Raw genomic sequence first — 27,506 nt, 5'->3', positions numbered from 1 at the left:
CCACTCGACGTACATACTAACTCCCACTTGTTCCCAACCCATGCCAGCGTATTTTGCGTGGCCTGATTTTATTTAAGCCAAAGCAAAATTTTCTTTTAAATAAAACGAATTGCATTATAAAGTAAAATTATTTGAGACATGCGGCGAGGTTTAACTTTCATTATATGTGATGTCTTAATCACTTTCATCCCAAGAGTGAAGTCATGCTTCACGTGAGCTGTGTGAGTTTGAAATTTCCGCCCGAGGTCATGTGGCCGTGACGTGTTGAGCTTATCAGTAATAATAATAACAATTGGTTTTTTTTTGGGGGGGGGGAGGAAATGGCGCAGTATCTGTCTCATAGATCGTTGGGCACCTGAACCGCACCGTAAGGGAAGAAATAAAGGAGGAAGTGAAAGAAGAAAGGAAGGAAGAGGCGCCGTAGTGGAGGGCTCCGGAATAGTTTCGACCACCTGGGGATCCTTTACCGTGCAGTGACATCGCACAGCACACGGGCACCATAGCGTTTCGCCTCCATAAAAACGCAGCCGCCGCGGTCGGGTTCGAACCCGGGAACTCCGGATCAGTATTTCCTGAAACACCAATTTCAATTTCAACAACCTTGCGGCGTGAAGCTCGCATAGGAGCAGCTCGCCTGCTCTTATCTGGCGTGGAGGCCAGATAAGAGCGGGCGAGAGCTATGGCGTGCCAAGGAGCCGTATAGCAGAGAGAGACGCTGAGAGCGCTGCCTATCGCGAAGAAAATAACCAGCTGAACACAGTGGCACGCAAATCACCAAAAGCGGCGAGGGAGCCTGGCGTGCTGCCCAACTGTAAGAGGAGAGGCTGATGGCGGCGCGTTCTCAAGCCCAGAATCAGCCATGGAGACAATGCGTTTTTCCCATGTCTTGTACTAATCTTGTACAAAGCTCTGCTAAACTGGGAGAGCGGCAAGAAACAAACTCATCAGTGCCAAAAAAGGTGAAAGATTTTTATTATTATTTACAACTGATTAGCTAATCTATGCGCCACGCGCAGCCACGCGCAGCGCAGCCGGTTATGCATTGCTGCCTCGATAGCGATCGCTTGGTGTGGCAAAATACTGTCATTTTCCAAGATCTGAGAGGGAGCCACAAAGAAGTGAACTCAGTGCCCGAAAATTATGCTCCTCGTAAAAAGCGCTCAGGTTCGTGTGACATCAACGGAAATTTTGCAGGAGCGGGAGAATCGGCGCCCCTATGTTCGAGTGCTCCGCTGGCGGCAGCCGACTTGTGAAGTGGGTTATTCAGGCTTGCGGGCATAAGTGGTCGCTGGTCAGGGCTGCCTCCCACTGCTTGTGCGCTGAAAAGGCACTGTATGTTTGGCCTAGTTTGTACACGCATTTCCAAGAAATATGATAGAGCATGGGGCTTGCTCCGCACCAAGGACAGTAACCTTGGTGGTTTGCGGGACTAACCTTGTTTAAAATGTGAAGATTAGGATATGCGTTAATTTGTATTCTCCTGAAGTCTATTGGGTTTGAGGAGGGTGGAGAAAAATGTCTTCTTTGTAGCCTAAGGTGTTCTAGCGTGTCACCGTACGGCCCTGGGAGGGAGTGGGTTAGGGATGGGATCCACCTTGCTTGTGAGCTCTGGCAAGAGCATTCCCTTCCTCGTTTTCGTCTAGGCATAAATGTCTAGACACCCATGTTATTCTGTGTGATTAGGAAAGTGTAGTGGTCATCCTTCCGCGTGGTTTTCCAGTAAGGTAGTCCCTGCAGGCTTGTTAATAGCCCATCACTATACGTGCGATGACTTACTTCCCCCGTTAGTCTACGGTCTCGATGGCGACGGCTATGACCAGTGAATCCCCTTCCGCAGAATACTTGTAATGCATCCAAGCCCTGGTTTGGCATAAGCCTGGTTGGGCATAGGCCCCGATGTACATGTAGACAGCTTCGGGTCCTTTTTTTAGAGGGCTTGTACTCGATTTCCTTCTACAGTTCTGCCGCTCGTGGTGCGTGTGTGTGGGTACCGGGATTACGGAAATCCTCTTGTGGATGTCGGTGCACTTGAACCTTTTCTCTCGCTATGGTCTCTGCGATTCTCTAACTCTGCGACATCAGGGTTGATACGTCGCTGAATGAGTGTCGCACAACCAATAGAGGAGAAAAATTATTAAATGCAGCCCGTGGTGGAGCTCCCGAGATTGCACCACTCAAAAGCGCAAGGAATTGCATGTATCCACGTCGGAGTGGGCAAGCGATTAATACCGCTTTAAATTCACAACCTCCACAATAAAAATGTAAAGCAATAAAATGCCAAACATATGCATATCGACAATAAAAGCTCGCGAGCTAGTGTCCGCCAAACCACCATAGTATGGTTTTACCTGAGCATTTTTTTGTGCCACCTAGCAGACTTCAGTGGCTGCTGCAGGGTTCAGTCGGGTGAAGAAAGCATGCTTACTTTGCAGCTTATTGATAGTACGGGCAAAATATCTGGCTCTACCCCGTACTGAGGACCTGTACGGCTGGGTCACGGGCAGTTGAAGGATGTAAATTCGATGTCATCGACTTTTCCGCTTTTAAGTATCTGATGGCCTAGTTTGCATTTCTATTTCTAGCAATAGCCTTTATTGGGAAGGCTTCATTGGGGCTGAGATCCGCTTCAGGCTGTATATTCTGACTATCCTAACCATTTAGCCCCTTGAAAATAAACCAGCGGTAGTGACAGCGCTCATTGCAGGAGCTACAGTACATCGTTCGTTTCTTCCACTGCCTTGGCCTACCACCTGCCCTCCAAAAACTAAAGAAAAGGATGAAGAGACGCCCACCTCCTCCATTCTTTCCGTTAGCAGAAAAAAATCGGCCTGCGTACACAATCCGCAAATCAGCGATAACCCTAGCGTTCAAGAGCCAGGGCCGTGCGTACGCATATTTCCTTTCTATTTCTTGTAGTTTGCAAAGAACACTTTGCGCCGCGACGGCGGCGACTGCAAGCCCTCGCTGGACTCGCTGCGCGGCCGGGGCTCGCGTGCCGCGTAGCGCGAGCTGCTGCGGCTGCGCAGCCTGGCGGGGGGCGCCTCGTCCTCCGCTTCGTCGTCCTCTTCGACCGCGTAGCGCTGCGACGACTTCTCCGAGCGGCCGGCCACCGGGAACGAGCGGAACGAGGACGCCTCGTCACTGCACGTGGCCGCCAGCGGCGACCGCTGCAGCTGCTGCGAGGAGCGCCCCCCGTACGCCACGGCTCGCCGGATGGGGTCCGGCAGTGGGGTAGACAGCAGCGGCGCCTCGCAGTAGCGCGACGTCGGCTGCGGCGGCGGGCTGGCGGGCCGGCGGGCGGTCAGCGCCTGGTGCGGCTCGGCGCCGCTCGTGGACGAGTCCGGGTAGGAGCCCGAGGCACCCTTGCCGGCCATCAGGCGCTTGACCAGCTTGTTCTGGTAGAGGGGCGACGCGAGCGTGGTGAACGCCTGCTGAGCCCACATCACCCGGTTGTGGTCCGCGGCGCCGCCCCCGCCTGTGCCGCCGCTCAGGGTGCACTGGGTGTTCCTGGAAGCAGCGAAGGCTTGAGGGGGTTAAAGCAGGAAGGCAGATGCGAAGGCTGTCTGCGACGCTGTCGTTAAAATTCGTATGGTATGGTATGGTATGGTATGGTATGGTATGGTATGGTATGGTATGGTATGGTATGGTATGGTATAGTATAGTATGATATGGTATGGTATGGTATGGTATGGTATGATATATAACGTGTTGTATCCTGTGTAATACGCAACGATAAGCTGCAGTGTCGTGTTTTGTTGTATTATTTGAAGCGGCCTGGTGCGTGGTGAGATGTTAAGATATATGGTGCGGCATGTAATAATTGGACACGGTATAGTTAGGGTTTCTCGTCCCAGAGCTGCGTTAGGCTATGAAGGCCACCACAGTGGAAAGCTCCGCATTAACTTCAGACATCTGGGTTTAAAGAGACGCCATAATGTTTTTTTCGCAGGTTTCGAGTCAGTTCAGTACAACACAGCAGGCTGCCCGAAACCCACTGTTCTGTAGTTGGGGGTTTTTATATGTGCGTGAAAGATTTTCTCCTTTGATTCCATGAACATTCAGTATTCGCATAATTTTTCATAGGAAATCATAGGAAATTTCATACTGCAGTATATGAGGAGGAGGAGGAGGAAAGGCAGGGAGTTAACCGGAAGGATAACCGGTCTGCTAACATGCACAGGGGGGGGGGGGGGGGGGGGGGGGTGTTTCTGCATGATTTCGGGGTTCAGCACTGATGTCCTGCGATTCCACTATACCAGAAGATACAGAGGCTTCCTGACTGTATCCTAGTTTATAGAAATTGCTGTTTCGCGTCTTTCAGGCGTCCGAATTCTCGACTTAAAGCACTTTTAATTGCGATTTCATTGCCCAAGCGTTAAGAGCCATAGCGCTCTCCATTTTGATTGTAATCGGGTGCCAGCGCTGGGCGCGACTCTTCCTATCATGTCATTGCTTTCTGCGAAGGAAGCCGGTGGAATACGCTACGGTGGCTTAGTGAGTGTGTCCTTCGGCTGCGTTCTGATGAAGGTGAAAAGGAAAAAAGCCAATGTTCTGTGCTCACGGCGTCTCACATAGCACATATGCACCTTTGAGACATAAGCCTTACCCCAAAGCACATTATACCAAGTCTTCCTTTTCGACCTTATTGCGAGAATTATGTGCAGGGTAAACTACACTTTCGTGGAAGTTCCCTGTAGCTTTCTGAAAAAAACATGTTTCTGAAAAACATTTCGAATTGGTGAAGCTTTGGTGTCTTTAAAGGGCGAGCGTCACAATTCTAAACAATTCAAAAGGCCGCCGCGGTGGCTCAGTAGTTACGGCGCTCGGCTGCTGATCCGAAAGACGGGGGTTCGATCCCGGCCGCGGCAGTTGAATTTCGATGGAAGCGAAATTCTGGAGGCCCGGGCCGGCCCTGTACTGTGCGAGGTCAGTGCACGCTAAAGAACCCCAGATAGTCGAAATTTGTGGAGCCCTCCACTACGGCATCCCTCATAGCCTGAGTCGTTTTGGGACGTTGAGGGCTCATTCGCACTTTAGAGTCGGAGAGGTCGCACGACCAACAGTCGCCTGCGACTACACCGCAGTTCGACAACACCGATGTTCACACTTGCAAGGGCGACCTGCGGGTCGCATTCTCGTTCGACTCTCGTTTGAAATGAGAACTCTTGGCAATGACGCCGTTCGCGCGCTTTCGAGAGTTTCGTCTGCTTTGGCCGCGTCTCCTGCGCTCGTGCTTGGCCCTCGAAAGTGATCTGGTCCCTCGATGGACGCCAAATGGTAACATTTCAACTTCCCTCACTTCTGAATAGATTAATCGCTGCAAATATTGATATATAAAACATTAGCAGCTCTGACCGCCTCGACTACTTTATTTTTGAAGCCACATTTTCCTAGTATTCATACTTTGAACATTGCTCTTTTTACAATCTTTATAACAGCGCTCTTTGTTTCTTTTTTGACGCTTTCATTGTTATTGGTTTAACCCTTATTGAGTTTCTACACACATTGGTGATTGTGTATTTTTTTTTTGTGTGAAGTGCCGTCGCATTGGTGATTGTGAGAAGTGCCGTCGCATGCCACTGCCCACTTGCGTACGGGAGTGGGGACCTTGTCAAGCGTTAACCGCTTTTATTCCCATCCCCTCCAACACTGCATGATGATGGAAATAAACTATTATTATTATTATTATTATTATTATTATTATTATTATTATTATTATTATTATTATTATTATTATTATTATTATTATTATTATTATTATTATTATTATATGAGCAATGTACTGTGACGACCTGAGCGAAGAGGAAGATATAGCGGCAATGTGCATCGCGGCCGTACAAGCGGCCTGCCAGCCAGCCTGCATGCCGGCCGCTAGCGTCAGAAAAATGCGCTAGTATGCTGGTTGTTCGCGTTCATACCATGCTCTGGGAAGTCGAAATTCAAAAGTGAGAAATTTTGAGGGTCGTTGGCTAATACCGAGCTGCTGGATACACAGCAAATTTCTTCTCATAGCCGCTTTGCTGCTGTTGCCCAAAGCGGCTCGATCGCCTGGCGTCTGCTTTCTCCGCTGCTGAAGGCGTCGCGGAAATCGAGCATACTTTGTATTATCATGAGACGGGGTTCACAATAAAGCCGTGACGAAAGTAGTATCTTGGTTACAGCGCTGGTCAGTTCCGGAACGCCCTCAGCTGCGGCATCGATGTGAAACCGGCTAGGCTTAGTGACGACTACGGCAGCCAAGGAGCAGATAGCGCAGTTCGTCGCTCGGCGCACCCGCGAGCGGCATCGCTGCCGAAAGCTCGGCTCGCTCGCTGATTGGTTCAGCGGTTTGCGACACGCAGTCGCAAGGCTTCAAAATCGAGCAGCGAGCGACTGGCCCGCGACTGTCGCTTTTCGACCAACGCGACCGTTTGCGACTGTCGCTTTTCGGCCAAAACAGTCGCGCGACCTCTGCGACTCTCAAGTGTGAATGAGCCCTGAACCACCAAAAACAATTCAGACTATGGGCTGAAAGTCAGCCGACAAGACACACCGAGTTAGAAACGGAGGGCAGGCATTGCTCACCCCTTTGTTCCTCTTGGAAACCGGACCCACTCCTTCATGGGAGGGAGGCGTCCGAGCACGTCGCTCGCCTGGTAGCCACCGCCCGCAGCGGCTGTGGTGCCGCTATCGCCACCGTACTGGTTGTAGCGCGGGTTGGACGGCGCCTGCACCACCTGCTGCTGCACCCGGGACTGCTGGCCGCGGCAGGAGGCCGCTCCCGCTTCGGCGGCCGGTGCGTTGTCCGTGTCGTTGTCGTCGCTTTCACCGGAACCCGTGCCGGTCTTCTTGCTGTCGCCCCACAGCGAATAAAAAAAAAACCATGGCACTGTCAATTCCGAGAGTGCTAGGCTTAGTGCGGCCTCTTTGCAAATGTCAGTGAACACACATGAAGCGACTTGATAAAGAGCTGAATTATTACTCAATGTCTGCTTCTCACGACTTGTTGGTGCACGTAAAAAAACAAAGGCTAAAATTGGAAGCCCACTATGAAGCAGCCTGTCTTCTTATCGCAACGTTTCCGGGGAATAGGCAAACAGAGGACCTTGAATCTAGAGACGAAGATTGTGATAAGCCGAACGAGATGGAAGATCTAGTAATTCCCTCCATGCTGTGAAATCTAAATTATGCTCCTGACGCGCACGCGATCTAGCGTCGTTAGAAGAAAGGAAAAAGACACATGGCGTTTAACGTCCCGTAACGAGACATGGGGCTATGAGAGGTGCTCTGGTGGAGGGCTCTCAATTAATTTATGCCACTTGAGATTCTTTAAAGGGGCCATGAAATGATTTTTACTGATGTTAAGAGGAGAGCATGGGCTGTATTTCATCACTAGTCTCTGTGCCGCAAAATTTTTTAAACTAGCATCATTAGCACCGACGATATCGACGAACAAAAATGGTGCTCCTCCTCTCCGCCTCAACTCAGATGTCAACGCGCAAGGAAAGAAAACGAAGGGAAAGTAAAGGAAAGAAAAATGTCGGGTTACACCCTTCCGCGCCCAGTCCTGCCCACGTCACTTGAGCACGCCGAACTTGCCCAGGACGTCATTGCGGTAGGGTGGCTAAGAACGCGCGGTGAGGTGCCGCCCTTATCGGTTGCGAGAAACTGCGAGCAGCAATTTTCAAAACTGTAATTTTAGGGTACACGCAGATGTTTTAAATTTGACTCTGATACTCGCAAAGGCCACTTCTACAGACCTGCTGCACTAAAATTATGACCACTCAAATAATTTCAGGGACCCTTTAAAGAGCACTGACAATGCACAGCACAAGGGCGTTTTTGAATTTAGCTTCCATCTAAATACGGCCACTCCAGCTGGGGCTGGATCCCTAGACCTTGGGAACAGCAACCGAACGCCAAAGCCACTGAGCCACCGCAGTGGATAAAACCAATGCACAGCACAAGGGCGTTTTTGAATTTAGCTTCCATCTAAATACGGCCACTCCAGCTGGGGCTGGATCCCTAGACCTTGGGAACAGCAACCGAACGCCAAAGCCACTGAGCCACCGCAGTGGATAAAACCAATGCACAGCACAAGGGCGTTTTTGAATTTAGCTTCCATCTAAATACGGCCACTCCAGCTGGGGCTGGATCCCTAGACCTTCGGAACAGCAACCGAACGCCAAAGCCACTGAGCCATAGCAGTGGATAAAACCAATGCACAGCACAAGGGCGTTTTTGAATTTAGCTTCCATCTAAATACGGCCACTCCAGCTGGGGCTGGATCCCTAGACCTTCGGAACAGCAACCGAACGCCAAAGCCACTGAGCCACCGCAGTGGATAAAACCAATGCACAGCACAAGGGCGTTTTTGAATTTAGCTTCCATCTAAATACGGCCACTCCAGCTGGGGCTGGATCCCTAGACCTTCGGAACAGCAACCGAACGCCAAAGCCACTGAGCCACCGCAGTGGATAAAACCAATGCACAGCACAAGGGCGTTTTTGAATTTAGCTTCCATCTAAATACGGCCACTCCAGCTGGGGCTGGATCCCTAGACCTTCGGAACAGCAACCGAACGCCAAAGCCACTGAGCCACCGCAGTGGATAAAACCAATGCACAGCACAAGGGCGTTTTTGAATATAGCTTCCATCTAAATACGGCCACTCCAGCTGGGACTGGGTCCCTAGACCTTGGGAACAGCAACCGAACGCCAAAGCCACTGAGCCACCGCAGTGGATAAAACCAATGCACAGCACAAGGGCGTTTTTGAATTTAGCTTCCATCTAAATACGGCCACTCCAGCTGGGGCTGGATCCCTAGACCTTGGGAACAGCAACCGAACGCCAAAGCCACTGAGCCACCGCAGTGGATAAAACCAATGCACAGCACAAGGGCGTTTTTGAATTTAGCTTCCATCTAAATACGGCCACTCCAGCTGGGGCTGGATCCCTAGACCTTGGGAACAGCAACCGAACGCCAAAGCCACTGAGCCATAGCAGTGGATAAAACCAATGCACAGCACAAGGGCGTTTTTGAATTTAGCTTCCATCTAAATACGGCCACTCCTGCTGGGGCTGGATCCCTAGACCTTGGGAACAGCAACCGAACGCCAAAGCCACTGAGCCACCGCAGTGGATAAAACCGGCAGGTCAGATTTGACGCTCAACTTTAATTTCAGGTATATATTTCATGCTACATTTTCTTGCTTACACACAGCAATTCTGGACAAAAGCAGTTTTCAAGGCGAAACAGTTTATGAACGCAATTTTTTCCTATATTGTAATATTTCACTTTATCAATTAATATATCCGCAGATCTCCCGTCGGCAGGCTCGCATTTTCTTGCTATTAACGTTTTTGCTGTCGGCAAAAACCTTCCCCATTGGTTTTCTATGGCAGTCTTCACTGCTCGGTGGGAGCGATGGAAAAAATTTTAAATAACGATTTTGCTACTTATCAGAAGAGTAGACAGTTACCTTCAATATTTACGTAACAGTACCTTACAATCTTCCAATATTCAATCTTCCAATATTCAAAATTTTTGTCCAAGAATGCTGGACATGTTCTCCGTTCTAACTCGTGTTAGGCGGTAGATCTGATGTGAGGTAGCCGGACGTGATTTTTCTGATCCATTCTGAAATGTCTGAGGTTACTTCTTAATTATAGTCGGAAGTCAATAATTTGCGAACGGCTTCTTTGATTCCTCAAGTCATTACTAAATTGTTCATTGTTAAGCGCGTTGATTCCTGGCATTATTTATATCAGATTAAGCGTACTCTTCGTCGCTAATCTACTCTTGCAGCCTTTTTTTGCAAGCAGGCACATGCAACCTCCTCACACTTGAAAGAATGTCATTAAAGCATGCCCATTTTTCATGGACATTCAGTAAAGAGTGTCATTGTTGGCCTCTAGTAGCGAACACCGCGTAACGGAAGGGGGATTTGTAATTTAGGATTTGTAATTTTGAGAAAACCATAGTCCAGACATATTCAATGCGAACACGCTGATTCCCATGGCCGACTGCTCCTGCTCACTGCAAAATCTGACCTATAAAATGCTTCTTGCAATCTCACCAGCTGCTTCCGACAGCAGTAGAAAGACAGTGGCATGTATCCAACTTTCTAAACCCGTGTCTTTCACACGACCGCTCTGAGCATGCGCGCCGCTCTTCCTCATGCTCCACTGATCGAAAGCAACCGCCAGCTGCTAGTGCGCATGCGCAGGTCATGTTAGTGACCAATTTTCCACTTCGCAGGCCCAGTACGCGCCTCGTGGAATAGGATCGCACCTGAGCCTCCTATGCGAGTTTGTCCTCAACGAGTTTTCTCCCATTCCCGAAAGGGCACCACATCTTCTGAAAAGGAAATGGATTCCCGCGGTGATATTTCAAGCTACTGTAACGGGACTTTAGACGAAATTACTCTCCCCCGACTTCGGTCGTTTTCGGAATGCAGCGCCACGCGGCTCGGAGTGGCCGCCGTGCAAACTAGAAGCGTTTATCCGGGCTTCCTGGGCTTGAAGGAGGGAAGTTGTGGTAATGTTAAATTGGTGGCATTCTCTTCTCTGCTTTTTTTCTACGCAGCCTTTGACGAAAAAAAAAATGTTTTCTTGAGTTTTCTACTCTGCAATCATCCAGATGGAGCATGCTGAAAATTAAGCGCCGTACACTGAAGCGAAGCGCGTATCGTAGGCCGGAATCGAAATGCTCTGACCGCCCAGGTATTGAAGAAATGGGAGTGTGCCGTAACTCACCGCTTTGAAATCAGATAGAGAGCAATTCCGACCCCCGTGGCAGCAAAGACGGAAACCGGAATCAGCCAGGAGAGCCAGTCCTGCATCGTGGTGCCTGCGTAGCGCAAGAAAATGAGTCACAGGCGTTCGATGTACGCCTACACTGCGCGCACTAAACATGGGCTGCCAGGAAGAGCAGCTCAGTGCATGCAACACAATGCCTATCCCTGTGCGCAGATCGACTGATTGAGAGTGCAGGATAAGTATTTCATGCTTTCAGTTCACTCTAACACATGCAATTTACACATCGCCAGAAAATGATTTCTTTTCTTCCATTCCTCTTGTTTGTTTCGAAGTAAACTGGCTCTTTTGATGTAATATCCCCCTGAGTTGCTCCCCTCTCAGTTCTCTCCTCTTGCTGAAGTTAGTGCTTCGTACACAAGAGGGAAGTTCTACCAGGTGTCTATCCCAGCTCGCTTTGAATATCTATCAGGTAAGCTGCGAGCATAGCTTAAGTTAGGGCATAGCTTCCTATATTTTCCACGCCTGGCCATCGGCTCAAAAGCGGCCGTCCACGCTAAATCAACGCTACCAGCGCTCTTTGCGGGTGAAGTGTGCGGAAATCAGGAAGGGTTTCACTGTGCGCCAATGGGCGCGTGATGCTGGTTCGCGCGCTCTTCAATCTGTCTGTCATGAGCGGGTTGTCCGCGATGCGAACGCCTTATCACGGCCAGCGGCAAAACTAGGCGCGCAGCGATGAACATGGCGATGAACATGGCGATGAACGAGGTTTAAGGTGTTTTCCGATGCGAGCGCCTCTTCATGGCGAGCGCCTCATTCATCGCCTCAAGCGTACTTTTGCAGGTCGCCGGGAAGCGGCGCTCGCAGCCTTGACAAAAAGTGCGACGGTCGCCATTGACGCCGATGACAAGGAATAAGAAACGTAGTAGGCTATGGGGCAAACGGTGACGCAACAGGCAAGTAGGTCATAATTTTTGTTTCAGAAACGTAAACTGAACGCGCCGAGATATAAAAGACAAACGAAGGAAAATCGATGAGCTGGCTGTTTTCATCGCATAATGAGCGACGGCGAACTGCCCGGCGTCAGGGCCGCGCGTCGCTCACCGCTGACGCAGTCGGCGTGGTCCTTGAGGACGTGCGGCGGCGGGCACGAGCACAGCCGGTTGACGCACTCCAGGTACGGGTTCGTGGCCGAGCACTCCTCGGTGCTCCGGCACTCGTCGAACAGGTCCTTGGCTGCGGTGGCAGAGAGAATACAATTTCTGCGCAATATTCGCGTTACCCTGCGCTGAACTCCAGTGGACAAGGCGCACAGTTAGGTGCTAGTGACGTGTAGATCCAGTATTGTATTCCCCACAATGCTACGTTTAGATAAAGAAAGTGAAAGAGCTATAAGAGGAGGCTATAAAAGCTTGTCGTTTAATACTGGTATTTCCCATTACTCCGTTCGCAGTATCTGCTGGAAGCGAATGATTTGGATACGTAGCCCAACAGGGTGTGGAAAGGGGGCGGGGTGCTTTATACGTTCAATATATAAATTAATTAAACAAGATCGACGCTACTCGCATTTGTAATTATTTTAAGCCGAAACGTCTGCACTGAAGGTACAAGATCGATGGAGATCGGTTGTCAACGTATAACGTATACAGCTCACGCTAAAGAGAACTGCGGCCTCGGCTACGTTCATACGGATATTACAGGCATTCGGAACACAGAAAAAGGTGAACAAGGGTCGAGGGGGAGCACCAGTTTGCTAGCAGTGTTTCGGCAAAAGAACTTGTGTCTGTCCTCTTGTTAGTTGTCTCAGGCCTTGTTCAGTTCGTTTTGTGTTGTCAAGAATCCCATCTTCCTGCCCTCTTTCTGCCAGGAAGTGGGAAAGTGCCACCACGCCATAGTTGAAATCTATACACGTATACGTGTTCGTGTGGAGATCGCTGATTGGTCCATGTCAGGAACCACAACAAAGTGTCTCTTCGCCTAGTCAGGTGAGGGAAATGGGACACGAGCAGGGTCGAGCGCATCCAGCTTTCAGTGGTCGTACGCACCGGTGACGCATCGCACGACGCCGTTGACGGTGACCTCGACGGGCCGGTAGAATGGGCACTGGCAGCGGCCGAACGGCTCCCGCGCGTGCTTGATGCAGATCTGGCTCGGCGAGCGTCGGCAGTCGCGGTCGTCGTCGCACTTCTCGTGCCGCTCGGGGCGCACGGGGGGTCGAGGGACTGTGGCCGTGAAACGAACACCGTTACTCCCTGCCATTACGACGCAGCAGTCGCAATTCAAATAATACTCCTCAAGAAGAACGCCTTCCTCCTAGTGCTGGCATAGCTGAAGAAGAAATTAATGTGGATTAGCTCAGCTAATCCAGGACATACAAAGCGAAAGCTATATTGAGGTCTCCACTGACCCACGGAGCCGGTTGTGCGCCTTTCTTTTCGGGAAAATGAATGGTCTGTGCAAAGTTGTCACGTCAATGAACTCTATGAACGCCGTCGGATCACTTGTTTTGTTTGGTTTTTTTGAGGAAAGGAAATGACAAAGTAACCGTCTCACATATCACGGTGGACACCCGAACCGCGTCGTAAAGGAAGGGATAAAGGAGGGAGAAAAAGAGGAAAGAGGAAACTGAAAAATGAAAGTTGGATTTTCAGGAAAGGCATGGCGCTGCGCAGCGGCGGAACTCCTGTGGCTCGGAGCTACTGGCGGCTCTTGCGCAGTAGTGACTAGGGAGCGAGAGAGAGAGAGAGAAACAAACGGATAGAAACAGGCGACGGAGTCGGCGGCGGCCACCTGCGCCGTGCGTGACGTTAGTCGGGCTCCGACATACGCCGGCTCACGCGAAGCGCGGTGTTGACTAGCGTAGTGAAGCTTTTCGCTTCAAAAATCCCCCGCAGTGAAATTATACAGCACTAATAAAGCCAACAGAGACCCGGAATGGATAGAAGACGGCAGACCAAAGATATGGTTGCTTTTGGGATGGATATATGCTATTCCTATCGGTTTTCGGGGATGTCCCTATAAGTGTTCCTAGTTCAATGAACTCCAGTGGCGATGTGAATTCAACCTAGTTCTGCTGTACGGGGAGTAAGGAAGACATTACTACGAAGATGACATTCTATGGGCGCCTGGCTGCACGCAAGGAAACGTGAGTAGCGAATGCCTTGCTATGAGTGTAACATTTTGAGCAGACTCCTAAACAAGGCAAAGAACATGTTAACTAAAATTGAGGGGGCGTGCAGAGACTGCATCAGTAGCTTTATTCACTATTGTTTAAAGCCGTGTACAGAGGCATTAATTTATCGCGGTGAGATGGCCTGCTCATAGTATCGGTGTGGACGACTACACGGTGTCGCAGTTAATAGAAAACGAGGAACACTGAGCGAATAATATTTCACAGGTTAAATGTGCTGCTTACGCCCTGTGGATACAGAAGTGACTTCGTTGATGTGCTCACCTCGATTGACAGTCGGCCTCCTCCTCGGTATCCTGTTGAAGTAGCCTCCGGTCTCGTCGTCGTCTGGCGCCATCTTGGGACTGTCGAAATCGTCGTAGGCCCGAAAAGCATTCAACTCCCTGCCGGCATCGCTGAGAGGGGCCTCTTCGCGGTCGCCTCGCTCACCGCTGGTAAGGAAACGATGCATCGATGTCATCACAAGCCTCAGCGTGACATAGCTACCACCCCCTACGACGTCAGTTTTCGCCTCGAACTGATATGTTCAAATGGCAGTTGGGTATATAGCTGAGTAAATTTTCCCTTTCTTCGGAGTCGCTCAGACCTCTCCAATATTAGCGATTCTTCGGTGATGAAGATGGAGGCGCAGATGCAGTTGAAACGAACAATGTATTTACAGAATTTGATAATCATCGTCGGCACCAGCCTGGCTACGCTCACTGCAGGCCAAAATACTCTCTCATATATCTCCATTTAACCCTGTCCCGATAGAATTAACAAGACTACAAACTTTAAGTGACATAAGTACAGTCACACAGTCGATTACACAAACTATGACAAACAAAAAATGATCTCACACAGAGAAAAAACAAACACCCCAGAACCTCACTTCTCGACTAAATGTTTTAGTTTAGTCGATTAAACGGGGCTGAACTGCAGCTTATACTTTGTCGTTTAAGCAAAGTCAATCATAGCGAAAGGCCACAACCCTAGTAGTTATGCGGCAAACGTGCTGACCGGAAGAGCAAAGACTGCTTACTCGGATGAATTGGGTGGCTCTCGCTCAGGACGCCGCCATAATTCAAGGCTAAACGCGCAACGCTAACTTGAAATTGCCTGCGTACGCTAAAGCTATTTCCCCTATAGATTTCTGCTCATGCGCAACCTGGACACGCTAATCCGCTAAGTACGCCATCACGCCAAGCCCGCTATACTAAATATCTGTAGTTTCGACCACACCTGGGGTTCTATAGCGTCCACTGGAAAATGAAATGGTTGGCTTTTGGGGAAAGGAAATGGCGCATTATCTGTCTCGCATATCGGCGGACACCTGAACAGCGCAGTAATGTAAGGGATAAAGGAGGGAATGAAAGAATAAAGGAAGAAAGGGGAGCCGTAGTGGAGGGCTCCGGGACAATCTCAAACACCTGGCGATGTTTAACGTGCACTGACATTATACAGCTCACGGGTGCCTTTGCGTTTCACCTCCATCGAAACGCGGCCACCGCGGTCGGGTTCGAACCCGGGAACTGCGGATCAGTAGGCGGCGGCGACTCTTCATCTTGGTTTTCCAAGCGTTATACGGCAGCTCAGTAGGCGGCGGCGACTCTTCGTCTTGGTTTTCCAAGCGTTATACGGCAGCATAATATAAACTCCGTCTAGCGTTTCTTAACTTGGGTGCAACCAGCGTCTTCCAGTTTTGTTATGGGCGCGTGGTTTTTCCTTCAACTTTAATGAAGAGGTTACCACCTAGATACATAAAATGTCAGACACGCAGCGCAAGGTGCCTTACTTATACTGATTCCTCCAATATGAAGTGGGGGGAATTAGCATTATAGCGAGTTAAATTGCCGCCTGTATGACAGGTATGAGCATGAGATCGCTCCGCAGAAAACAGAGTGCTCGAAGGCGACGGGCATAAAAGCTAGCCGCCATTACTGCTTTCAGATGAAGGTTGAAGTAGAAGGGGAATGATGGGATAAGCTTTGTGTCGGGAAGCTGGTACCAATGCCTTGAGGCAAAAAGCGTGAAACGGACGGAGAAGCAATTTATCGGCGTGTCTCAAGATCAAGGCGCTTTCCATGCCTCTCTCCCAACAAAGCGCGAACCTTAGGACAACATCCCAAAATTCGCGCAATAAGCGCTCTAGAGGCCGCTCTTGAAGATTTTTGCCTTCAATTAGTTTTTGAGGGAACGAAATGGCGCAGTATCTCATCTCGGCGGACACCTGAAACACTCCGTAAGAGGGGGGGGGGATAGAGGGGACTAAAGGTAGGAAGAAAGAGGTGCCGTATATAGTATAAGGCTCTAGAATAATTTCGACTACCTGGGGATCTTCTTGCACTGACATCGCACAACACATGGGTGCCTTTTGGTTCCAACAAAACGCTGCCGCCGCGGTCGGGTTCGAACCCGGGTACTCCGGATCAGTAGCCGAGCACGTTAACCACTGAGCCACCGCGACGAGCTTAGCCTTCGGACCTCAACTTCGCCGTACATTGTTATTAGCCTTACGGCGCGGTCTATGTAACGAAAGTACAATCGAATCACCGTCGTTATCTGGGCAATTCACCCATATACTTTGCGATGTCAGCACACGTATGATAGATCCTCAGTGGTCGAAATCAGTCCCGAGCCGTCCACTCCGGCAGCTCTTCCTCTCTTCCTTCATTCACTCCCTTCGTCGCTTCCCTAACGGCGTGGTAGAGGTTTCTAACTAGTGAGACAGTTGTTGCACTCTTTCCTTTCCTGTAATATATAAATAAATTGGTTTTGGGGGAAAGGAAATGGCGCAGTATCTGTGTCACATATCTGCGGACACCTGAAACGCGCCGTAAGAGAAGAGATAGACGGGACTAAAAGTAGGAAGAGGTGCCGTAGCGGAGGGCTCCGGTATAATTTCGACCACCCGGGGATCTTCAACGTGCACTGACACCGCAAAGCACATGGGCGCCTTTTGCCTCCATCGAAACGCTGCCACCGCGGTCGGGTTCGCGGTCGGGTACTCCGGATCAGTAGCCGAGCGCTCTAACCACTGAGCCACCACGGCGGGTCTCTTTCCTTCCCTCAAAGCGAATATTTCTGGAAATTCGCGCTTTACATTTCAAGTGCGTGACGGAGCATGAACCGCTTATTCCGATTGGCGCAGGGTGCTGGGCTCGCTTCTCTCCTCGCCGCATTGCCATCCGCAGTGTTAGTACAGTAGAGCACTACCAAAGGCGTGTGCCAAACACGATATCGGCGGCCGCGTTTCGATGGCGGCGAAACGCAGAAGGCGCACTTGGGCTATGCGATGTCAGTCAGTGTACGTTAAAGATCCTCAGGCGGTCTAAATTATTCTGGAGCCCCCTACTGCGGCACCCATTTCGCTCTCCTTTCAACACCACCTTCCTCCCATACCTCACGGTGCGGTTGAGGTGTTCACCGAGATATGCGAGACAGTTACTGCCCTCTTTCCTTTCCTAAAAATCCACTAATGCTCGCATGAGCCACACCTGCTCGAAAAAAAAAGAAAATTTCTCGGACTCTGCATAAAGGTGATGATTATGCTGACGGCTGCAGGAGTGTCAAAAGGCATCAGTATATAGTAAGTCTAGGCTGCAGTGTCCCGCAGCGCCATCTATTGCCAACCTCCTCACAACCTCCACACTCCATGTCAGTGCACGTTGAAGACCCTCAGGTGGTCGGAATTATTCCAGAGCCCTCCACTACGGCACATTTTTCTTTCCTGCCTTCACTCACTCATTTATCCCTTCCCTCAAGACGCGGTTCAGGTGTCCGGCGATATACCACAGATACTGCGCCATTTCCTTTCCTCAAACACCAATTTCAATTTCAACAACCTTGCGGCGCGAAGCTCGCATAAAATGCCAACCAGAAATGCGTACCCACGGACTCGCGTCGTAGTTCTGATGCTGCTCTAAAGAAGGAAGATGCATAAAGCATGCCCTCTCCCTTACCTGTGAAATCGAAGCAGTGCGGGAGGCGTTGAACTATGCAGCGGAGAGGCCTGGAGTCGATGCACAAGGAAAAGCCATACGCACAGACGCCACAGGTAATACATGTCTGCAAACGTCACAAAGGTATGAGCCATGGGAAGAAGAAAACGATGTCATTCACAGAATATAAGGTCACAGTGTGAAGTGTGTGCCAAATAGAGTCGAGAAAGAGTAAAATATTTAGTTTTGTAGCAACAAGGACGCGTTTTACTTTCCCGGTAGCCGACAGTAATCGAGGCACGCGTGCAAGTGCGTTTACACTGCAGCACAACTACATACAACTCTCTAACGCATCGCATCAATGTAAAAAAAAAAACTTGAAGAGGACTGCAGTCCGCAGCATTGGAGAAATACAAAAGCATTTACATTTGAACGTCAACTTTTTTGCGTAATAGATGTCTCGTGACACTTGAATGACCTCAGCAACTTTTTTTTGCGTCATCGTTGTCTAACATCAGTTCACATCGCCAACACACTTTACCATCTCACATACGAGTTGACTTCCTGCCCCTCTAATACGCTTATACCAACGACGCTTCGTAGAATATGTGTTGCGCTCCCGCCAGCACGCAGAGGGCCTGGTTTCAAACCCCAATGCCGGAGAATTTTTTTTTTTGAATGAGGCCACGTGAGAGTTACCGCTACCTGCGGACAACTTCCGGTGACCGATTTTCTTTCGTACTAGACATATAATGCTTTTGAATTAATAAAGAATGCTGATCCGCTAGCAGGGCGCATCGCGTTAACGGACCCGACAGGGATCGATGAAAAGAGGGCAGGCTTCCACTGAGCCACCGCCGCCAGTGCCTTGAGTTTAAAATTCGTTTCGCAGAAAGGAAACGCGGCCATGGGGTGATGGCTGGCTGGCTTCCTGGCCCTGTGCTGCTGGGATCTATAGAAGCTCTCACCGATGTGGCGACAGCTCCACGCCACCGTGTGTATCTGGTGCTAAACCGTCGTCGTCGTTTCGGATGACGCTGTCGTTGCGACGCGCATCTTGCCTTTCAATATTTCCTCTCACATCACCTGTACTAGATTGTCTGCACGTGGCAGCGATTGTGGCTCAGCATGAGCCAGTGGGCAGTCCCGTGCACTTTCCTTTTCATTCTTCCTTCAGTCGCAACAACAAAAGACGAAAGTAGACGCGCAGTAACTGTCGTGTTTCTCCGAGTACACCTCAGCCGCACCATAAGGACGTTGACCTCCATTACGGCCACTTTTGCTCTTTTCACTTTCACTCCAGACTTTCTCCCTTCCCTCACGGTGTGTTTGGCAGTGAGACAGTTACTGCGCCGTTTATTTCCTCTGAAATCATAATGACATGAAAATTGGCGTCTTCTTTTCCTCTAAAATCATAATCACATAAAAATTGTCTTTGAATAAATAATTGCTTTATTGGCTTTGAGCCACAGTAGCTCAAGGGTTAGCGCTTTCGGCGGCTGAGCCCTGGGACGCGGGTGCACCACGGCCGCGGCGCCTGCGTTTTCGCTATAAAATCAAATTAGTTTTTGAGGAAAGGAAATTGCGCAGTAATTGTGTCACATATCTCGGCGGACACCTGAACCGCGCCGTAAGCGAAGGGATAAAGGAGGGACTAAGAGAAGAAAGGAAGAAGGAGGTGCCGTAGTGGAGGGCTTCGGAATAATTTCGACCACCTGGGGATATTTAATGTGCACTGGCATCGCACAGCACACTGTTGCCTATTGCGTTTAGCGTCATTGGAATACAATTTCAACCACCCGGAGATGTCAACGTGCGGCTGATATCGCATAGCACACAGGCGCCTGTTGTGCGATGCCAGTGTGATGCCAGGTGCTGCAGTACAAGTTTGAGGATTAAAATCCAGCACCTGATCTTTAACATGCACAGACATAGCACAGCCCATAGTACTCGGTCTCAGCAGCCCCACGCTCCCAGCACATAGCAACAGTGGCAGGTGGGTGCCCGATATGCGCAAGAATGCAGGCGAAATGCACAGAAGGAGAAAGCGGGATTTCGCGATAGCTGGTGCGCTATCCCTCCTCACCGCCAACGCCCGAGTTGCTGTGCCTTCGCATGACGGCAGGAAAAAAGTTTGAGGACGCTTAAGCTTCGCCTGTAAGAGCAGGACGCGACAGCGTGTTGCAGCTTTGCCAATGAATCCACGGAACTCCATCGTCCTTCGGTTCGACCCCTTGCCCAGACAATTTAACGAAAGGAAACAATTTCGTGGACCCCCGAACCGGGCCGTAAGGGAAGGAAATTTAAATAGTTTAGTTTAGTTTATGGGGGTTTAACTTCCCAAAGCGACTAAGGCTATGAGAGACGCCGTAGTGAAGGGCTCCGGGAATTTCGACCGCCTGGGGTTCTTTAACGTGCACGGACATCGCACAGTACACGGGCCTCTAGAATTTCGCCTCCATCGAAATTCGACCGCCGCAGCCGCGATCGGGAAATTGAAATGAAACTGGATTTATGGAAAGGAAATGACCCCTGTCCCAATTCTCGCTGGACACCCGTACCGCGCCGTAAGGGAAGGAAAATCCCTCCGTTGCGGCGCGGTTCAGGTGTCCACCGAGATGCGCAATTTTTGGCTCACGGCAAGAGACGCCGACTACACCGGCTTTCTGCGACACGAGCTTTTGCGTTAAAATGTCCGACCCTTGACGCCAGCGACTACAGGTTACATACGAACGCAGTACGGACAAGTTAAGTGCTCGCATTCGTTGTGAACGTGGCTTAGGAGCCAGAAAAGCGCAAGCACGTGCGTCTACCTGCCGTGCTCTCCGCCAAGCGAGGACAGCTCAGCCCTCCAGAGCAGTATGATAATCTGCTGCACCATTACCGAACCCTGCCTTCGCAACATACCCGTCAAGCTCGTTGGGCTCCGAAGTAAAATTAAATGGCACTACCCTTTGTCCCCCTAAAACAAGCTCAAACGGACGGAAGGGCTTACCTGTAACGGCTCCAGCAGCTCGCTCTGTCACGAGAACGGGAGGCGCGTGCTTCACGTGATTCGCGTGAATCTTCGCTTTCTTCACTCGAGGCTCGGATTCCTGCAGTCTTCTTCCTTGGCTACCTCTTCGCAATACTCTCATGAATTAGGACCCCGCCTCAACAGCACCAAGCCATCCGCCTGGTGGCTGAGGCCGTGAAGGCGACAATGTATCTTCACCAGACCTTCGTTCGCGAGGCTCCTGAGTAGGACTTTCCTTAGACCTGCGTACCGGGGGGTCCAAAAAGGAGTTTCATTTCAGTGGGAATAAAAGTTTTGATGATGGTGATAATGATGACGTCGGTATTATGTACAGATGTCTGTCATCGAAGGCGCGTTGGGTTCATAATCGTGACCAATAGCGACAAGCTTCAATGGCCTATAATAGCTCCATCTATGTATTATCATGAAGGCTAGAAAATTCGGGGTGCCATAAATACCCACGCATGGCACAGAACAGATACACTTATGACTGTTGAGAAATTGACCTTGGAAAGTTAGTGGGAGCCAACAAGTGGGAAAACACTGGTATTAAGCTTCTGCTAGTTTCGCTTTCTATGTCACTCCCATTTCAGTTTCTTTTCTAGCGAAACCACATTGGCCATGAACTCTCAGTTTAATAATAATAATAATAATTGTTAGGGGGAAAGGAAATGGCGCAGTATCTGTCTCATATATCGTTGGACACCTGAACCGCGCCCGCAAGGGAAGGGATAAAGGAGGGAGTGAAAGAAGAAAGGAAGTTTCGCCGTGCTCGCATTCCCACCGTGGTCGCACAGCCACGCACAGCCAACCACGCGACTGGTCACGTGACCAACCGCGTGACGAACCACGTGACAACAACTAGCCAGACAACCAGACTAACCTGGACTTACAGTCAAGTTTAACCAAAGGCTAACCAAAGCCATGCCTTAGCTTTAGTTACGTATATCCTGCATAGCCAAGCTAAGCCACTTCCAATTTTTTTGTTTTGACTTTAAAGTACGGTCACAACCGTGAGCACACCAAGTAGTCGTCCTGTCAGAAACACGTGACTCGCTGCTCTAAAGTTGCAGTACAACACACATATAGCCGTTATAAGTCATCCAACTAGGGAGGACTGGGAGGCGGCACTGTCCCAGCTCGGGACCTGGAGGCCCAGCGGGCCCTGGTCCAGAGAGCACGGGCAGCAGCGGCGGCCAATGGCGTCTCGGAATAGGGACTGCCAGCGGGCGCAACAACCATCCCCACCTCCCATTTTTAATTTAGTACAGTGCAGCAATAAATGTTTTCTCCTTCTCCTACAGTAAGGCAGTAAAATTTATAAGCCTTTCTTGAAAGGTCGAGTAATGGGCATATACATATCAAACAGAGAAGAAAACAGAAACTTTTGTGAGCCTTATACCTCTACCTGTCGATCGATGCTGTGGGATGTGTGTGCCTGCCAGCGACAACCCGGGGCAACAAATATCTCACAAAGGCGGCTGCACTTTGACTGTTAAAGACCATGTCACTTCTTACTCATACGCGTAGTCATCGATTAGAATCTCAGTATTCTATAGGTCATCCAGCCGAAATCAGAATTAGTGTAGCAGAAACTGAAGAAACAAATAAATACAAACAGCAGTCCCAGTGCAGAGGTAATAAAGATTGAAACTGAAGTCAGCCCGCCAAATTACTAGCCTAGAGCGCATGAGTAAGCGGCAGTTGATCGACGTATAGGAAGTCATTCGTGAAAGCATCCATCTAGATTCAATGTAGTCGAAACCTGTACTTCATCATGCACCCTAGTACTTGTTTTCACTACAAGGGGCTCTGTACTGACACTTGCGCTTTCCAGAGATTGTAACCCTCGCCCATCACAACACTCGCCTGCTACGCGATCGGCAGGCCAGCTGCGTCAGCTTCGTATAAGAATGTCTGCCTATTTCTACAAAGTTTTTTGTGAAGCACGGTGCCACCAACCTATGCACCAACTTATGCCGGCCAATGCCTCCTACAGGCCATATTATGTCTGCGTTAAGAATCGTGTGGTTCTTAAAGCTAAATTCTCCACTGTAAAGCTGAACTCTCAGCCGCTGCGGCAGCGTTTTTACGGAGGCAAAACGCTAAGGCGCCCGTGTGCTGTGCGATGTCAGTGCACGTTAAAGATCCCCAGGTTGGTTGGTTGGTTGTGAAACTTTATTTCCGGCGGATATAGAGGAGCGACACGAAGTCGCCCCCCCCCCCCCCCCCCCCCCCCCCGCGGCCGCTATCCCTTGGGCAGCGGCGGCGTCTTCAGCCAGCTGGAGGAGCTTGATCTGTATCCCCGGGTCGGGGCTGAGCAATAGAGCCTCCCAATGAGCAGAGTCGGTAATGAAATGACTCGCGGGTAGGGACTGCGGGCAGTTCCAGATCATATGATTTAGATCGGCTTTCGCATCACAATTTTTGCATTTGTTTGAGTAGAGTCCTTCCGAATAGAAGCTACACAATTGGGGATTTGGATAGGTGTTAGTTTGAAGTTTACGCCAGGCTTTGGCCTGTTGCTTGGAGAGCGTTTTATCTGCTGGGGGGAATCTGAGTCTTGCAAGCCTGTAGTGCTGCAGGATTTCTCTGTAAGAAAACAACCTATCCTTGCCAGAGTATAGGGCCGGGTGGGCTGCACGACCCAGCTCGGCGGGACAGTTCTCGAGCTAGGTTATGAGCCGCCTCATTACCAGCAAGAGAAGCATGAGTAGGCGTCCAGATTAGGCGAATGCGCCGCGTGGGCTGATACTTTAGCAGAATCCGTGCTGCTTGTGGGGAGATTCTTCCAAACGTGGAGTTACGTATAGCCAATTTTGAGTCGCAGATCCCCAGGTGGTCGAAATTATTGCAGAGTCCGGAGCCCTCCACTACGGCACCTCTTTCTTCCTTTATTCTTTCACTCCCTCCTTTATCCCTCTCTTATGGCGCAGTTCAGGTGTCCAACGATATATGAGACAGATACTGTGCCATTTCCTTTCCCCCCCAAAAAAACAATTATTATTATTATAAAGAGAAATATCTCGCACCACCAGAAATGAAGGCAACGCTACTCGGGAGCTGATCGTCCGAAAGAAGGTCAGCAGTGCGCCTCGAAAAGTGCCAGCAGTGGCGTCAGTATGAGTGCGCGAGCTCGAAACGAAACTTACGAATGACAGGGAGGCGTTATTTCTCTTTCATTTCATTTCTCCATTCTGCCTGCTATCCTTTATTTCCGCTGCCCCAGCTCAGGTGCTTCAGTATCGATGGCAGATGCCGGGACTAGGAAAAAATTTTTCCTTCCTTTTTACAATTATTTTAATAAAAAACCACTACAATCACCACATGCGTGAGCAAGTTTTTGTTAAAAGAAAGGAAGCCTGAACACTGTTCAGACAGGCCTTTTGCACCGACCCATGTTCGTTCTCTTAAAAAAAAGGGTAGCCCTTTTATCTCTGCCCGGTTGCTCTGCAATCGGGTTTCTTTACCACCCCCTCCCACACTGTCGGGACCTGGCTAGACTGCTCGTGCAGCAGACCATCGGCGCCATAGGCGCCCAAGTGCTGTGCCTAAATAAAATCTCGTACTGCTGCTACTACTACTACTATGAGCCACTGTCTCGTTTCCTACGGCACTTGTTGGGTCGCCTGCGCGCTAGCCACGCCGTAGAGAAGTTTGTTACTTCAATCGCTAAAATTTCTTTCAAGAATAACATGCATTGTTTGTAGAGGTTGAATCTGGCTGCAGCCAGTTCACAAAAAAAACAGGCAATCGCTTGGAGGCGGCTCCAGTCAGACATACACACCCTAGTTTGCACATCCTAAGCAAAATTCACCCTACAGCCTACACAGCTGCAGGTGCGCTCGGTGAGGAGGTGTCCACATTACAGCACACATCGCGTGGGTAAAAATTAAAAACGTATTTGAGGAAAAGAAATGGCACGCTGTCTCACTTCTCGGTGGGCCTGTCCAGTGTGTGGAACGCAATCAACGTTACAGACCCCAAGCCGCGTCTAGTTGCCCGATATACCATAGCTTTCGCTCTCTAACCAGGTTTAGCAGTAGTTAAACCGCAGCTAATTTTTTTCTTAGTCGTGACCCGAATACCACGCCGAGAGCTGGCATATCCGCACTTCAACAAGCGTCAATTTCGTGGAGGTATCAGAGTGAGTGAGTGTAAGACTTTATTGTGCAACAGAAGAAGACTACCTCATCCTACCCTCCGGCTCTCCCTCTAAGTCGAGAGATGAGGGCCAGGAGGGATTAGGGTGGACAGGGCCACCGCCTCAGATACTGGCCTGGATTTCTTGAATCCCGGCACAACACCCGACACGTTCGATGAAAAGGCGCTATATTTCGAGCGATCCGCAATGGACGTTGGCCATGGTATAGTGCGTAGAATGTATTCTAGGCACTATAGCCACGGTTTTCTTGCATTTCTTTTACAGGTGGAAGCGACCGGAGTCCTCGACTGAGGACCCAACCCACAATGCGCTGCGGTCGCCTTTTACATAATAAATGTTTATTCTCTCTCTCTTAAAAGAAGACAGAATTAATAGTTAAGCACTAAACCTTGACCTTGCTACAGCCACAGGTGTCGGTGTAAGTTCTATAATTACATGTTCCAGGTAATTCCGAGTGACAGTAGTGCCTTTGCAACCTGGTATCAGTATTACATTTCGCTCGTTGCTGGCTCATACATTTTAAGTTTGTTTCCAAGCCCATCTCGATTAGGATTTCTTATCGTCGTCAGGTTATTTTTCCTAGTCGGCGTCGGACATACTCTCGCAAAGAGAGCCGCTAAGCACGGCGTTACAGGAAGTACCGACCTAAAGAAAGAGTATAGCCGGGATTTTCGAAACTTGAAGCCAGCAATATTTACGAACGCCCAATCTGTTTCATTCCCGTTGTTGTTGTTGTTGCCTGAAAAGATGATGGCACATACCCACGGTGGGGGATTGGCCAGGGTTTGGTGCAGGTACAAACAGGGAACGTCTAATCCAAGTGAATCTCAACCGGCTTATAAATTAAATGAGTGGGAGTGAAAAGGAAATCCTTATTTTGATTGAGCATGAAGAAATCGAGTTGTAAATCAAGGAAACAAAGCTGTGCGAGAAGAATTACTAATGTGAGGATTGATAAGAAAGGAAATAATTTTGAGAGAATGAAAGTTCTGTCAACAGGTACGCTCAACCCATGGCTTCTCAATCTTGATTACAGAAGACGCATTTCTTCCACCAAATTGAAATTTTAAGCAACTCCTACTGAATATTAGAACATTAGTGGCCTGATTCATCCACACTTCGTCGTCCTAGAATAAATATGTGGCACAAAGAAACAGCAGATACGAATAACATTTTCAAAGGTCTTGGCCATTCAAATTAGTCAGCTGAGAGAGTAAAAATTGAAGCAATGCGTATAGAGATGAAATAAAAGTGTAAACAAACACTATCGAGTGTTGTCGCTTGAATTGCAGGCCACTAAGTTATGCGTAGCAGCATGTTCACCCTGTGTCATCCGACGACGAAAAAGTAGAAAGAGCAGGCCCACGCGCACGTGCACGTGCACGGATACGTGCGCATTTTTCATTCGCTGGCGCTGACCGGGACGGTTTCCAGGCTCCTCCGAGCACCAGCTGCCACGTCAGCCTTTCCTGGTACTACTGAGACGTGGAGCTTGTCTCCCTTCAGTCACTCTCTGGTCGGACACCAGCCGCAGCTGCAGCGGAGTGATGAACCACGAGCAGGGCGATACTGGGGACGCATTCAACACCAGCCCCAAGTCTACGGGAGACGCTGCTACCTTCAGCCGCACAGGCACACCAATGCCTACCCGCAAACGTCCATCGCTTTCCCCGAAGAAGGAGGACTTCGACGTTCGTCGGATCCTGGTATCCTGGTCGACCGAGCAATTGAGCCAGCTGCAACCATGGAAGCTCTTCTTGGACACCGGCAAGTTCTCGATCCCCAAGTCCAGCCACGACATCGGTGAGAGGATCCACGGGAACTTCGACCGCTTCCGCAGCAACTACGGCGTCGTGTTCTTCGGACTCCTGGCGTGCTACGTGGTCTTCACTCCGGCGCTGCTCGTTGGCGTTGCGGTCGCGGTGGCGGTGTGTGCCGCTCTCAAGGTGCACCTGGACGACGACACGGCGCTCCTGCTGGGCACCAGCCTGGCCCTCAGCAAGAACCAGCGGCTCGTTCTGGCCGGGACCCTCGCTCTTCCCCTGCTGTACTTCACAGACCTGTGGTCCGGGCTCATCTGCTCATTTGCAACCAGCATGGCTCTCGGCATGATCCACGCCACGCTCTACTCCGGACTGGGCCCCGCGAAGACGGCGTCCTCCAAGAAGCTCCCGGAAATCCCCGAAATTCCCGGAGATGGTGACATTTCAGGTCATCTCTGAGTAACATTTTCCTCCTTGTCTCTTGTCGCCCCTGAGGAATTTTCATTCGGAGTCAGTATTTTTTTAGGAGAGCTTCAAGTGACATTTCCATCGAGAGCCTTTTTTTTCTTGCATGGTTCTTGTCTGAGTGCGAGTCCGTCCTGAGCTTCCTTTTTTTTTTTGTGACTTCTCTGAGTGTCTGTCTTTTTTTTTTTTACTGGAGCTTGCAGCAGAACATGGGTTTTTGCAATGTGAAATAAAATGAGTGCTGCTGTTT

General features: G+C 49.9%; 2 protein-coding genes across 2 annotated transcripts; one reads left to right on the top strand and one right to left on the bottom strand.

Annotated features, from left to right (window-relative positions):
• Positions 1-1,510: 1,510 nt before the first annotated feature.
• Positions 1,511-21,090, bottom strand: LOC144124973 (uncharacterized). The gene is made up of 8 exons (XM_077657967.1): positions 20,843-21,090; positions 17,869-17,974; positions 14,192-14,358; positions 12,783-12,959; positions 11,842-11,973; positions 10,738-10,831; positions 6,565-6,831; positions 1,511-3,507 (listed from the first exon to the last, which is right to left on the bottom strand). The coding sequence occupies exons 1-8, from the start codon at positions 20,982-20,984 to the stop codon at positions 2,904-2,906; spliced, it is 1,689 nt and encodes a 562-aa protein (XP_077514093.1). The 5' UTR covers positions 20,985-21,090; the 3' UTR covers positions 1,511-2,903.
• Positions 14,231-27,506, top strand: LOC144124974 (prenylated Rab acceptor protein 1-like). The gene is made up of 2 exons (XM_077657968.1): positions 14,231-14,361; positions 26,463-27,506. The coding sequence occupies exon 2, from the start codon at positions 26,576-26,578 to the stop codon at positions 27,248-27,250; it is 675 nt and encodes a 224-aa protein (XP_077514094.1). The 5' UTR covers positions 14,231-14,361; positions 26,463-26,575; the 3' UTR covers positions 27,251-27,506.

The sequence above is a fragment of the Amblyomma americanum genome, chromosome 3 (assembly GCF_052857255.1).
Source record: "Amblyomma americanum isolate KBUSLIRL-KWMA chromosome 3, ASM5285725v1, whole genome shotgun sequence".
NCBI classification, from domain to species: Eukaryota; Metazoa; Arthropoda; class Arachnida; order Ixodida; family Ixodidae; genus Amblyomma; species Amblyomma americanum.
Note: the sequence above shows the minus strand (reverse complement) of the source record. Positions and strands in the feature narration are given on the sequence as shown.